The sequence below is a fragment of the Tachyglossus aculeatus genome, chromosome 8 (assembly GCF_015852505.1).
Source record: "Tachyglossus aculeatus isolate mTacAcu1 chromosome 8, mTacAcu1.pri, whole genome shotgun sequence".
Classification (NCBI taxonomy): Eukaryota; Metazoa; Chordata; class Mammalia; order Monotremata; family Tachyglossidae; genus Tachyglossus; species Tachyglossus aculeatus.
The window spans coordinates 38,434,917-38,447,778 of NC_052073.1; the positions used below are offsets into that span (position 1 = coordinate 38,434,917).

Genomic DNA, 12,862 nt, shown 5'->3' on the forward strand with positions numbered 1-12,862 from the left:
CCCCCCGTGGGACAACTTGATCACCTTGTCATGGGTTCGGACCCCGGCTCCGCCAACTGTCAGCTGGGTGACTTTGGGCGAGTCACTTCACTTCTCTGGGCCTCAGTGACCTCATCTGGAAAATGGGGATTGAGACTGTGAGCCCCCCATGGGACAACCCCATCACCTTGTAACCTCCCCAGCGCTTAGAACAGTGCTTTGCACATAGTAAGCGCTTAATAAATGCCAATATTATTAGTAGTAGCACTTCACTCTCTTCCAGCGCTTAGAACAGTGCTTTGCACACAGTAAGCGCTTCAGAAAGAGAAGCGGCGTGGCTCAGTGGAAGGAGTCCAGGCTTTGGAGTCAGAGGTCGTGGGTTCGTATTCCGACTCTGCCGCCTGTCTGCTGTGTGACCTTGGGCAAGTCACGTCGCTTCTCTGCGCCTCAGTTCCCTCATCCGTAAAATGGGGATGAAGACCGGGAGTCCCCCGTGGGACAACTTGATCACCTTGTCCTGGGTTCGGACCCCGGCTCCGCCAACTGTCCTCTGGGTGACTTGGGGCGAGTCACTTCACTTCTCTGGGCCCCATCTGGAAAATGGGGATTGAGACTGTGAGCCCCCCATGGGACAACCCCATCACCTTGTCACCTCCCCAGCGCCTAGAACAGTGCTTTGCACATAGTAAGCGCTTAACCAATGCCATCATTACTATTATTATTATTGTATCCCCCCCAGCGCTCAGAACAGTGCTCTGCACATAGTAAGCGCTTAACAAATGCCATCATTATTGTTATTATTGTAGTAGTAAGCGCTCAATAAATACGATTGAATGAATGAATGTGTTGCCAATTTGTACTTCCCAAGCGCTTAGTACAGTGCTCTGCACATAGTAAGCGCTCAATAAATACGATTGATGATGATGATGAATGAATCCCCCCCCGGGGCTCCTTTATTTATTAGCAGACGGGAGAGGGAGCAGGCGAAGGAGATGGGTGGAAATGTCCAGGCCGGAGCCGTCGGTGGGCAGGGCGAGGATGCTCTGTCGTCGGTCAGTCGGGCGGTCAGTTGAGAGCCGGGTCCTCCGCCTCCGTGAGCGTCCGAGGGGGCGGCCCAACAATCCCCACCGCGGTGGTCTCATCCCAGCCGGCCCGGGAGAGGACCGATCCGGACGGCCGTCGTCCGGCGTTCCTCCTCGTCCTCCTCGGGCGGCCTTCACCCGGTGCCCGCTTTCCTCCTGCGGTCCCTCATGTGGGCGGCGATCGATCCGGCGATCTCGGAATTCTTCTTGTTCTGGCCGAAGTAGTCCAGGAACTCCCCGTCCGGCCCGATCAGGTACATGATGATCGTGTGGTCCACCTGGGAGCGGGGACGGGAATAATAATAATAATAATAATAACGTTGGTATTTGTTAATAATAATAATAATGATGGCATTTGTTAAACGCTTACTATGTGCCAAGCACTAAGTGCTGGGATGGATACAATGGGATCAAGTTGTCCCACGTGGGGCTCACAGTCTTAATCCCCATTTTTACAGATGAGGGAACTGAGGCTCAGAGAAGCGAAGTGGCTTGCCCAAGGTCACACAGCGGACTTGTGGTGGAGCCGGGATTCGAACGCACGACCCCTGACTCCGAAGCCCGGCTCCTTTCCACCGAGCCACGCTGCTTCCCTATAATGGCGTTTATTAAGCACTTACTATGTGCAGAGCACTGTTCTAAGCGCTGGGGAGGTTACAAGGTGATCAGGTTGGCCCACGGGGGGCTCACGGTCTTCATCCCCATTTTACAGATGAGGTCATTGAGCAGCGCTTGTTAAGCGCTTACTATGTGCCGAGCACTGTTCTAAGCGCTGGGGTAGATACCGGGGGATCAGGTTGTCCCACGTGGGGCTCACAGTCTTCATCCCCTTTTTACAGATGAGGGAACTGAGGCCCAGAGAAGTGAAGTGGCTTGCCCAAGGTCACACAGCTGACTAGTGGCGGAGTCGGGATTGGAACCCGTGACCTCTGACTCCAAAGCCCGGGCTCTTTTCAGTGAGCCACGCTGGAAGAGAGAGAGAGAGAGCACGGGCGGGACCGTGAGACGGGAATGGGAAGGTCTGGAGTTCCGGGCTAAGAGGGATGGAAGCCATCACTTCCATGGCAACGGGGCGCAGTCGTCTCGACTGTGAGCCCGCCGTTGGGTAGGGACCGTCTCTAGATGTTAAGAATAATAATAATAATAATTGACATTCTTATAATGCCATTTATTATAATTATATTGTTAATTAATAATTATTAATAATACTAATTAATAGCAAACAACAATAATTATATTGTTAAGCGCTTACTATGTGCAAAGCACCGTTCTGAGCGCTGGGGAGGATACAGGGTGATCAGGTTGTCCCACGTGGGGCTCACAGCCTTAATCCCCATTTTACAGATGAGGGAACTGAGGCCCAGAGAAGCGAAGTGACTTGCCCGAGGTCACACGGCTGACTAGGGGCGGAGTCGGGATTCGAACCCGTGACCTCTGACTCCAAAGCCCGGGCTCTTTTCAGTGAGCCACGCTGGAAGAGAGAGAGAGCACGGGCGGGACCGTGAGACGGGAATGGGAAGGTCTGGAGTTCTGGGCTTAGAGGGATGGAAGCCATCACTTCCATGGCAACGGGGCCCAGTCGTCTCGACTGTGAGCCCGCCGTTGGGTAGGACCATCTCTAGATGTTAATAATAATAATAATAATTGTTTTTTTATAATGGCATTTATTAGAATTATATTGTTAATTAAAATTATTAAGAATAATAATTAATAACAAATAACAATAATTATATCGTTAAGCGCTTACTATGTGCAAAGCACCGTTCTGAGCGCTGGGGAGGATACAGGGTGATCAGGTTGTCCCATGTGGGGCTCACAGCCTTAATCCCCATTTTACAGATGAGGGAACTGAGGCCCAGAGAAGCGAAGCGACTTGCCCAAGGTCACACAGCTGACTAGTGTCAGAGTCGGGATTTGAACCCGTGACCTCTGACTCCAAAGCCCGGGCTCTTTTCAGTGAGCCACGCTGGAAGAGAGAGAGAGCAACGGGCGGGACCGTGAGACGGGAATGGGAAGGTCTGGAGTTCCGGGCTTAGAGGGATGGAAGCCATCACTTCCATGGCAACGGGGCCCAGTCGTCTCGACTGTGAGCCCGCCGTTGGGTAGGGACCGTCTCTAGATGTTAATAATAATAATAATAATAATTGGCATTTGTTTTTCTTATAATGGCATTTATTATAATTATATTGTTAATTAATAATAATAATAATTAATAACAAACAACAATAATTATATTGTTAAACGCTTACTATGTGCAAAGCACTGTTCCAAGCGCTGGGGAGGATACAGGGTGATCAGGGTGTCCCACGTGGGGCTCACAGCCTTCATCCCCATTTTACAGATGAGGGAACTGAGGCCCAGAGAAGCGAAGTGACTTGCCCAAGATCACACAGCAGACATGTGGCGGAGATGGGATTCGAACCCGTGACCTCTGACTCCAAAGCCCAGGGTCTTTCCACTGAGCCACGCTGCTTGCCAACTTGGACTTCCCAAGCGCTTGCTACGGTGCTCTGCACACAGTTAAGCGCTCAATAAATACGACTGAATGAATGAATGAACGGGGCGCCCCTGATCTGCTTCCGTGGACCCCAGCTCCGCCACTTGTCAGCTGTGTGACTTCTCTGTGCCTCAGTTACCTCATCTGTAAAATGGGGATTAAGACTGCGAGCCCCCCATGGGACAACCTGATCACTTTGAAACGTCCCCGGCGCCTAGAACAGTGCTTTGCACATAGTAAGCGCTTAATAGATGCCATCATTAACAGAGCACCCCGATAATAATAATAATGGCACTTATCAAGCGCTTACTATGTGCAAAGCACTGTTCTGAGCGCTGGAGAGGTTACAAGGTGATCAGGTTGTCCCACGGTGGGGCTCACAGCCTAAATCCCCATTTTCCAGATGAGGTCACTGAGGCCCAGAGAAGTGAAGTGACTCGCCCAAAGTCACACAGCTGACAATTGGCAGAGCCAGGATTTGAACCCACGACCTCTGACTCCAAAGCCCGGGCCGGATCTGCTTCCACGGCAACAGAGCCCCCCCACCCTGATCTGCTTGCACGGCAACATTCATTCATTCATTCAATCGTTATCTATTGAGCGCTTACTGTGTGTAGAGCACTGGCCTAAGCGCTTGGGAAATCCAAGTTGGCAACATCTAGAGACGGTCCCTACGCCAACAGTGGGCTCACAGTCTAGAAGGGGGAGATGGAGAACAAAACAAAACATATTAACAAAATAAAATAAATAGAATAAATATGTACAAATAAAATAGAGTAATAAATATGTACAAAACAACAAGAGAACAAAACCAAACATATTAACAAAATAAAATAAATAGAATAACCTCCCCAGTGTTTGGAACAGTGCTTTGCACATAGTAAGTGCTTAATAAATGCCATTATTATCATTATTATATATATGTTTGTACATATTTATTACTCATTTATTTATTTATTTTACCTGTACATATTTATTCTATTTTATTTGGTTTATATGTTTTGATCTGTTGTCCGTCTCCCCCTTCTAGACTGTGAGCCCCCCGTGGGCCAACCTGATCACCCTGTAACCTTCCCAGCGCTTAGAACAGTGCTTTGCACGTAGTAAGCGCTTAATAAATGCCATCATTATTATCATTATTACATGTATATATGTTTGTTCATATTTATTACTCTATTTATTTTACCTGTACCTATTTATTCTATTTATTTTATTTGGTTTATATGTTTTGATTTGTTGTCAGACTGAGAGCCCCCCATGGACCAACCTGATCACCCTGTAACCTCCCCAGCACTTAGAACAGTGCTTTGCATGTAGTAAGTGCTTAATAAATGCCATCATTATTATTATTATTATATGTACAAGTAGAATAAATCCATAAATAGAGTCATAGGGCGCCCCCCACTGTTTTCGTGACAACTGAGACGGCCAACTCGTGTCCCTGGGCCGGGCGTCGGGGAGCCAAGACGGTCATCAATCAATCAATCAATCAATCAATCGTATTTATTGAGCGCTTACTGTGTGCAGAGCACTGGACTAAGCGCTTGGGAAGTACAAGTTGGCAACATATCTCAGCGCGGGGGGAGATTCCCATCTGCCCCGACGAACCCGGGGGCCGGGTGTCTCCGTGAGTCTCGGTGGGCCTCAGTGGGACGAAGCGTCCCGGCCGGATGTCCCGGGAGTCCCCGGCTTTCCCGAGGAAAACTAGCCGACCGGGAACGCGAATCCGATCGCCACGTGGCTCGTGGCCGCTCACTGGACACCTCTGGTCCCCCCACCCCTCCTGGCTGGTCACCCCGACAATAACAGTAATAATAATAATAGTAGCATATTATTATATGTATATATATTTGTACAAATTTATTCCTCTATTTTACCTGTACAGATTTATTTTACTTATTTGGTTCATATGTGTTGATTTGTTGTCAGACTGTGAGCCCCCCGTGGGACAACCTGATCACCCTGTAACCTCCCCAGCGCTTAGAACAGTGCTTTGCACATAGTAAGCGCTTAATAAATGACATCAGTATTATTATTATATGTATATATGTTTGTACATATTTATTACTCTACTTTACCTGTACAGATTTATTCTACTTATATGGTTTATATGTGTTGATTTGTTGTCAGACTGAGAGCCCCCCGTGGGACAACCTGATCACCCTGTAACCTCCCCAGTGCCTAGAACAGTGCTTTGCACACAGTAAGCGCTTAATAAATGCCATCATTATTATTATTATTATTATATGTATATATGCTTGTACATATTTATTACTCTATTTTACCTGTACAGATTTAGTCTACTTATTTTATTTGGTTTATATGTGTTGATTTGTTGTCAGACTGTGAGCCCCCCGTGGGACAACCTGATCACCCTGTAACCTCCCCGGCGCTTAGAACAGTGCTTTGCACATAGTAAGCGCTTAATAAATGCCATCAGTATTATTATTATATGTATATATGTTTGTGCATATTTATTCCTCTATTTATTTTACCTGTATAGATTTATTCGACTTATTTTATTTGGTTTATATGTGTTGATTTGTTGTCAGACTGTGAGCCCCTCGTGGGACAAACTGATCACCCTGTAATCTCCCCAGCGCTTAGAACAGTGCTTTGCACATAGTAAGCGCTTAATAAATGCCATCAGTATTATTATTATATGTATATATGTTTGTACATATTTATTACTCTATTTAGTTTACCTGTACAGATTTATTCTACTTATTTTATTTGGTTTCTATGTGTTGATTTGTTGTCAGACTGTGAGCCCCCCCGTGGGACAACCTGATCACCCTGTAACCTCCCCGGCGCTTAGAACAGTGCTTTGCACGTAGTAAGCACTTAATAAATGCCATCAGTATTATTATTATATGTATATATGTTTGTACATATTTATTACTCTATTTTACCTGTACAGATTTATTCTACTTATTTTATTTGGTTTATATGTTTTGATTTGTTGTCAGACTATGAGCCCCCCATGGGACAACCTGATCACCCTGTAACCTCCCCAGCGCTTAGAACAGTGCTTTGCACATAGTATGCGCTTAATAAATGCCATTATTATTATTATATGTATATATGCTTGTACATATTTATTACTCTATTTATTTTACCTGTACAGATTTATTCTACTTATTTTATTTGGTTTATATGTTTTGATTTGTTGTCAGACTGTGAGCTCCCCGTGGGACAACCTGATCACCCTGTAACCTCCCCAGCGTTAGAACAGTGCTTTGCACATAGTAAGCGCTTAATAAATGCCATTATTATTATTATACGTATATATGTTTGTACATATTTATTACTCTATTTTACCTGTACAGATTTATTCTACTTATTTTATTTGGTTTATATGTTTTGTTGTCCGTCTCCCCCTTTTAGACTGTGAGCCCCCCGCGGGACAACCTGATCACCCTGTAACCTCCCCAGCGCTTAGAACAGTGCTTTGCACATCGTAAGTGCTTAATAAATACCATTATTATTATTATTATTATTATTTATGAAGCACTTACGATGTGCAAAGCACTGTTCTAAGCACTGGGGAGGTTACAAGGTGATCAGGTTGTCCCACGGGGGAGATCACTGTCTTCATCCCCATTTGACAGATGAGGGAACTGAGGCCCAGAGAAGTGAAGTGACTCGCCCCAAGTCACCCAGCTGACAATTGGCGGAGCCGGGATTTGAACCCATGATCTCTGACTGCAAAGCCCGGGCTCTTTCCACTGAGCCACGTAATAATAACAGGGGAGAAGCAGCGTGGCTGCACGTGGGACAACCTGATCACCTTGTATCCACCCCAGCGCTTAGAACAGTGCTTTGCATATAGTAAGCGCTTAACAAAGGCCATCATTATTATTATTATTATGTGGGATTAGAACCCGTGACCTTCTGACACCCAGGCCCTTGCTCTATAGTAATAATAATGATGGCATTTGTTAAGCGCTTACTATGTGCCAAGCACTGTTCTAAGCGTTGGGGGGGGGTACAAGGTGATCAGGTTGTCCCACATGGGGCTCACAGTCTTCATCCCCATTTTACAGATGAGGTCACTGAGGCTCAGAGAAGTTAAGTGACTTGCCCAAGGTCACTCTATCCACCACACCGCCCCGGGATGGGGGACCCCGGGTGGCCGGCGGGACGAGGGCAGGCTTGGTTCCCGGCCGATCCGGGATTAGCGGGAGGATTCCGGCCGTCTGGAGCCGAAGGAAGGTTCATTCAATCGTATTTATTGAGCGCTTACTGTGTGCAGAGCGGAAGGTGAGGAGGGACGGCCCGAGGGACAGCGCCCGGTAAACTGAGCCCCAGGCCGCACTGACCGGACGCAAGGCCGAAGCTCCACAAGACAAGGTAATGAATGAATGAATGGATGAAAGCAGTATCACTATTATTATTATTATATGTCTATATGTTTGTCCATATTTATTACTCTATTTTACCTGTACAGATTTATTCTATTTGGATTATATGTTTTGATTTGTTGTCCGTCTCCCCCTTCTAAACTGTGAGCCCCCCGTGGGACAACCTGATCACCCTGTAACCTCCCCAGCGCTTTGCACATAGTAAGCGCTTAATAAATGCCATCATTATTATTGTTATTATTACATGTTCTCTCATCTGTAAAATAGGGGTTAAGACTGTGAGCCCCCCGTGGGCCAACCTGATCACCCTGTAACCTCCCCAGCACTTAGAACAGTGATTTGCACATAGTAAGCGCTTAATAAATGCCATCATTATTATTATTACTACATGTTCCCTCATCTGCAAAATAGGGGTTAAGACTGTGAGCCCCCCGTGGGACAACCTGATCACCCTGTAACCTCCCCAGCGCTTAGAACAGTGATTTGCACATAGTAAGCGCTCAATAAATGCCATCATTATTATTAGTATTAATAGTACAAATAATAATAATCATAATGATGATGATGATGGTATTTGTTAATGATGTGCATCTAGCTTCAGTTCTATTTATTCTGCTGGCTTGACACCCATCCACATGTTTTGTTTTGTTCCCTGTCTCCCCCTTCTAGACCGTGAGCCCGCTGTTGGGTAGGGATCGTCCCTAGATGTTGCCGACTTGGACTTCCCAAGCGCTTAGTACAGTGCTCTGCACACAGTAAGCGCTCAAAAAAATACGATTGAATGAATGCATGAATGAATTTGTTAAGTGCTCATTATGTGCAAAGCACTGTTGTAAGCGCTGGGGAGGTTACAAGGTGATCAGGTTGTCCCACGGGGGGCTCACAGTTTTAATCCCCATTTTCCAGATGAGGGGACTGAGGCCCAGAGAAGTGAAGTGACTTGCCCAAAGTCACACAGCTGACAGTTGGCGGAGCCGGGATTTGAACCCGTGACCTCTGACTCCAAAGCCAATGACAATGATGGTATCTGTTAAGTGCTTATGATGTATCAGGCGCTGTTTTGAGTGCTGGGGGGTGGCTACAAGCTACTCAGCGCTTAGAACAGTGCTTTGCACATAGTAGGCACTTAATAAATGCCATCATTATAATTAACCAGGTTGGACACAGTCCCTGGCCGAAGCAGGGCTCACGGTCTTCATCCCCATTTTCCAGATGAGGGAACTGAGGCCCAGAGAAGTGAAGTGACTTGCCCAAAGTCACACAGCTGACAGTTGGCGGAGCAGGGATTTGAACCCGTGACCTCTGACTCCAAAGCCAATGATAATGATGGTATCTGTTAAGAGCTTACTATGGATCAGGCGCTGTTTTGAGTGCTGGGGGGCGGCTACAAGCTACTCAGCGCTTAGAACAGTGCTTTGCACATAGTAGGCACTTAATAAATGCCATCATTATAATTAATCAGGTTGGACACAGTCCCTAGCCCACGCGGGGCTCACGGTCTTCATCCCCATTTTCCAGATGAGGGAACTGAGGCCCAGAGAAGTGAAGTGACTTGCCCAAAGTCACACAGCTGACAGTTGGCAGAGCGGGGAGTTGAACCCATGACCTCTGACTCCAAAGCCAATGATAATGATGGTATCTGTTAAGAGCTTACTATGGATCAGGCGCTGTTTTGAGTGCTGGGGGGCGGCTACAAGCTACTCAGCGCTTAGAACAGTGCTTTGCACATAGTAGGCACTTAATAAATGCCATCATTATAATTAATCAGGTTGGACACAGTCCCTAGCCCACGCGGGGCTCACGGTCTTCATCCCCATTTTCCAGATGAGGGAACTGAGGCCCAGAGTAGTGAAGCGACTTGCCCAACGTTCATCCATTCATTCAATCGCATTTATTGAGCGCTTACTGTGTGCAGAGCACTGTACTAAACGCTCGGGAAGCACAAGTTGGCAACGTCACGCGGCAGGCAAGCGGAATGGGAAGATGAGGCCCCCCCGCCCCCGGGAAACTCCCCTGGCGCCCGGAGAGGCACTCACGATATAGTCGTCGTCGTCGTCCCTGGGGCCGGGGCTGTAGTAGACTCGGTAGGCTCGGGCCACCTGGTCAATCTGCTCCGCGGCGCCCGTCAGGCCCACCAGCTTCGGGGAGAACTCTGAAAGGGGACCCCAAAGAAGACGATGAAACGGGGGGAGGCTGGGCCAGACGCCCCCAACCCCCCAAACTGCGGCCTGATAATAATAATAATAATGGCTTTTATTAAGCGCTTACTATGTGCAAGGCACTGCTCTAAGCGCTGGGGAAGGTTACAAGGTGATCAGGTTGTCCCCCGGGGGGCTCCCAGTCTTAATCCCCCATTTGACAGATGAGGGAACTGAGGCCCAGGGAAGTGAAGTGACTTGCCCAAAGTCACACAGTGACAATTGGCAGGGCCGGGATTTGAACCCATGACCTCTGACTTTAAAGCGGCAGGGGAAAGGGGGAGATCAGGACCGTCAGCCAGCCAACCTGCTCTTCTCAGCCCCCCACCCCCTTATTCATTCAATTGTATTTGTGGAGCGCTTTCTGTGTGCAGAGCACTGTACTAAGCGCTTGGGAAGTACAAATTGGCAACATATAGAGACGGTCCCTACCTGACAGTGGGCTCACAGTCCACCATAGGGGGCTGCTCCCCGCGAGCCACGGGTCACTGCTTCCCGAAGACAAGCTGTTGCCAACTTGTACGTCCCAAGCGCTTAGTCCAGTGCTCTGCACACAGTAAGCGCTCAATAAATATGATTGAATGAATGAATGAATGAAAAGCACTTAGTCCAGTGCTCTGCACATAGTAAGCGCTCAATAAATACGATTGAATGAACGTCCTCTATAAGGGGCTGCTCCCCGCAAGCCACGGGTCACTGCTCCTCAAAGACAAGTTGTTGCCAACTTGTACTTCCCAAGCACTTAGTACAGTGCTCTGCACACAGTAAGTGCTCAATAAATAAGATTGAATGAATGAAAAGCGCTTAGTCCAGTGCTCGGCACACAGTAAGCGCTCAATAAATACGATTGAATGAACGTCCTCTATAGGGGGCTGCTCCCTGTGAGCCACGGGTCACTGCTTCCCGAAGACAAGTTGTTGCCAACTTGTACATCCCAAGCGCTTAGTACAGTGCTCTGCACACAGTAAGCGTTCAATAAATACGATTGAATGAATGAATGAATGAAAAGCGCTTAGTCCAGTGCTCTGCACACAGTAAGCGCTCAATAAATACCATTGAATGAACATCCTCCATAGGGGGCTGCTCCCTATGAGCCACGGGTCACTGCTCCCCGAAGCCAAGTTGTTGCCAACTCGTACGTCCCGAGCGCTTAGTCCAGTGCTCTGCACACAGTAAGCGCTCAATGAATGAATGAATGAATGAAAAGCGCTTAGTCCAGTGCTCTGCACACAGTAAGCGCTCAATAAATACCATTGAATGAATGAAGACGGAGATTGACCCGGAGTCAACCCACCGCAACGTGGCTCGGAGGAGCGAAACCCGGGCACCTCCTTGGTGGGGGGCCGGAAGTCAATCAATCAATCGTATTTATTGAGCGCTTACTGTGTGCAGAGCGCTGTACTAAGCGCTTGGGAAGTCCAAGTTGGCGACAATCCTCCCCACCCCTGAATCCCGGGGCAGCTCGCCTTGGACGTATTTTGCCACGGCTTCTTTGGTGTCTCGCTCCGGGTCAATCGTGATGAAGAGGGGCGTGAGGTCCGGAAGAGTCGGGATGTCATCTGAAAAGAGGCTCGGATGGGAAAAGTCGCGCCGACCCCCATCCCGGAACGCCGTTTGCTCCCCCCGACCAGCCTGTCTACCCACCTCCACGATTTTTCCCTTTTATAATGGCATTTATTAAGCGCTTAATATGTGCAAAGCACTGTTCTAAGCGCTGGGGAGGCTACAAGTTTATTAGGTTGTCCCACGTGGGGCTCACAGTCTTCATCCCCATTTTCCAGATGAGGTCACTGAGGCCCAGAGAAGTGAAGCCCCCCCCCCCCCCCACCCCACGTTACCTCTTTCCCCTCCACACAGCACCTGTATATATGTATACAGCGCTTACATGATGATGATGATGATGAGGATGATGGCATTTATTGAGCGCTTACTATGTGCAAAGCACTGTTCTAAGCGCTGGGGAGGTTACAAGTTTATTAGCTTGTCCCACGGTGGGCTCACAGTCTTCATCCCCGATAATGATGGCATTTATTAAGCGCTTACTATGTGCAAAGCACTGTTCTAAGCGCTGGGGAGGTTACAAGTTTATTAGCTTGTTCCACGGGGGGCTCACAGTCTTCATCCCCATTTTCCAGATGAGGTCACTGAGGCCCAGAGAAGTGAAGTCCCCCCCCACTCACCCCACGTTACCTCTTTCCCCTCCACACAGCACCTGTATATATGTATACAGCGCTTACATGATGATGATGATGATGGCATTTATTAAGCGCTTACTATGTGCAAAGCACTGTTCAAAGCGCTGGGGAGGTTACAAGTTTATTAGCTTGTCCCACGGTGGGCTCACAGTCTTCATCCCCGATGATGATGGCATTTATTAAGCGCTTACTATGTGCAAAGCACTGTTCTAAGCGCTGGGGCGGTTACAAGTTTATTAGCTTGTCCCGCGGTGGGCTCACAGTCTTCATCCCCATTTTCCAGATGAGGTCACTGAGGCCCAGAGAAGTGAAGCTCTCCCCACCCCCACCCCACGTTACCTCTTTCCCCTCCACACAGCACCTGTATATATGTATACAGCGCTTACATGATGATGATGATGATGATGGCATTTATTGAGCGCTTACTATGTGCAAAGCACTGTTCTAAGCGCTGGGGAGGTTACAAGTTTATTAGCTTGTCCCACGGTGGGCTCACAGTCTTCATCCCCGATGATGATGGCATTTATTAAGCACTTACTATGTGCAA

General features: G+C 47.9%; 1 protein-coding gene across 1 annotated transcript in view; it reads right to left on the reverse strand.

Annotated features, from left to right (window-relative positions):
• Positions 1 to 897: 897 nt before the first annotated feature.
• LOC119931634 (protein SCO1 homolog, mitochondrial) overlaps positions 898 to 12,862 on the reverse strand; it is a 30,428-nt gene continuing 18,463 nt past the window's right edge. Inside the window, exons 5-7 of the mRNA XM_038750458.1 lie at positions 11,587 to 11,679; positions 9,959 to 10,074; positions 898 to 1,339 (exon numbers count right to left, since the gene is read on the reverse strand). Of these exons, the coding sequence (XP_038606386.1) occupies positions 1,196 to 1,339; positions 9,959 to 10,074; positions 11,587 to 11,679 (353 nt within the window). The 3' untranslated portion in view covers positions 898 to 1,195. The remainder of the gene's footprint in view (positions 1,340 to 9,958; positions 10,075 to 11,586; positions 11,680 to 12,862) is intronic.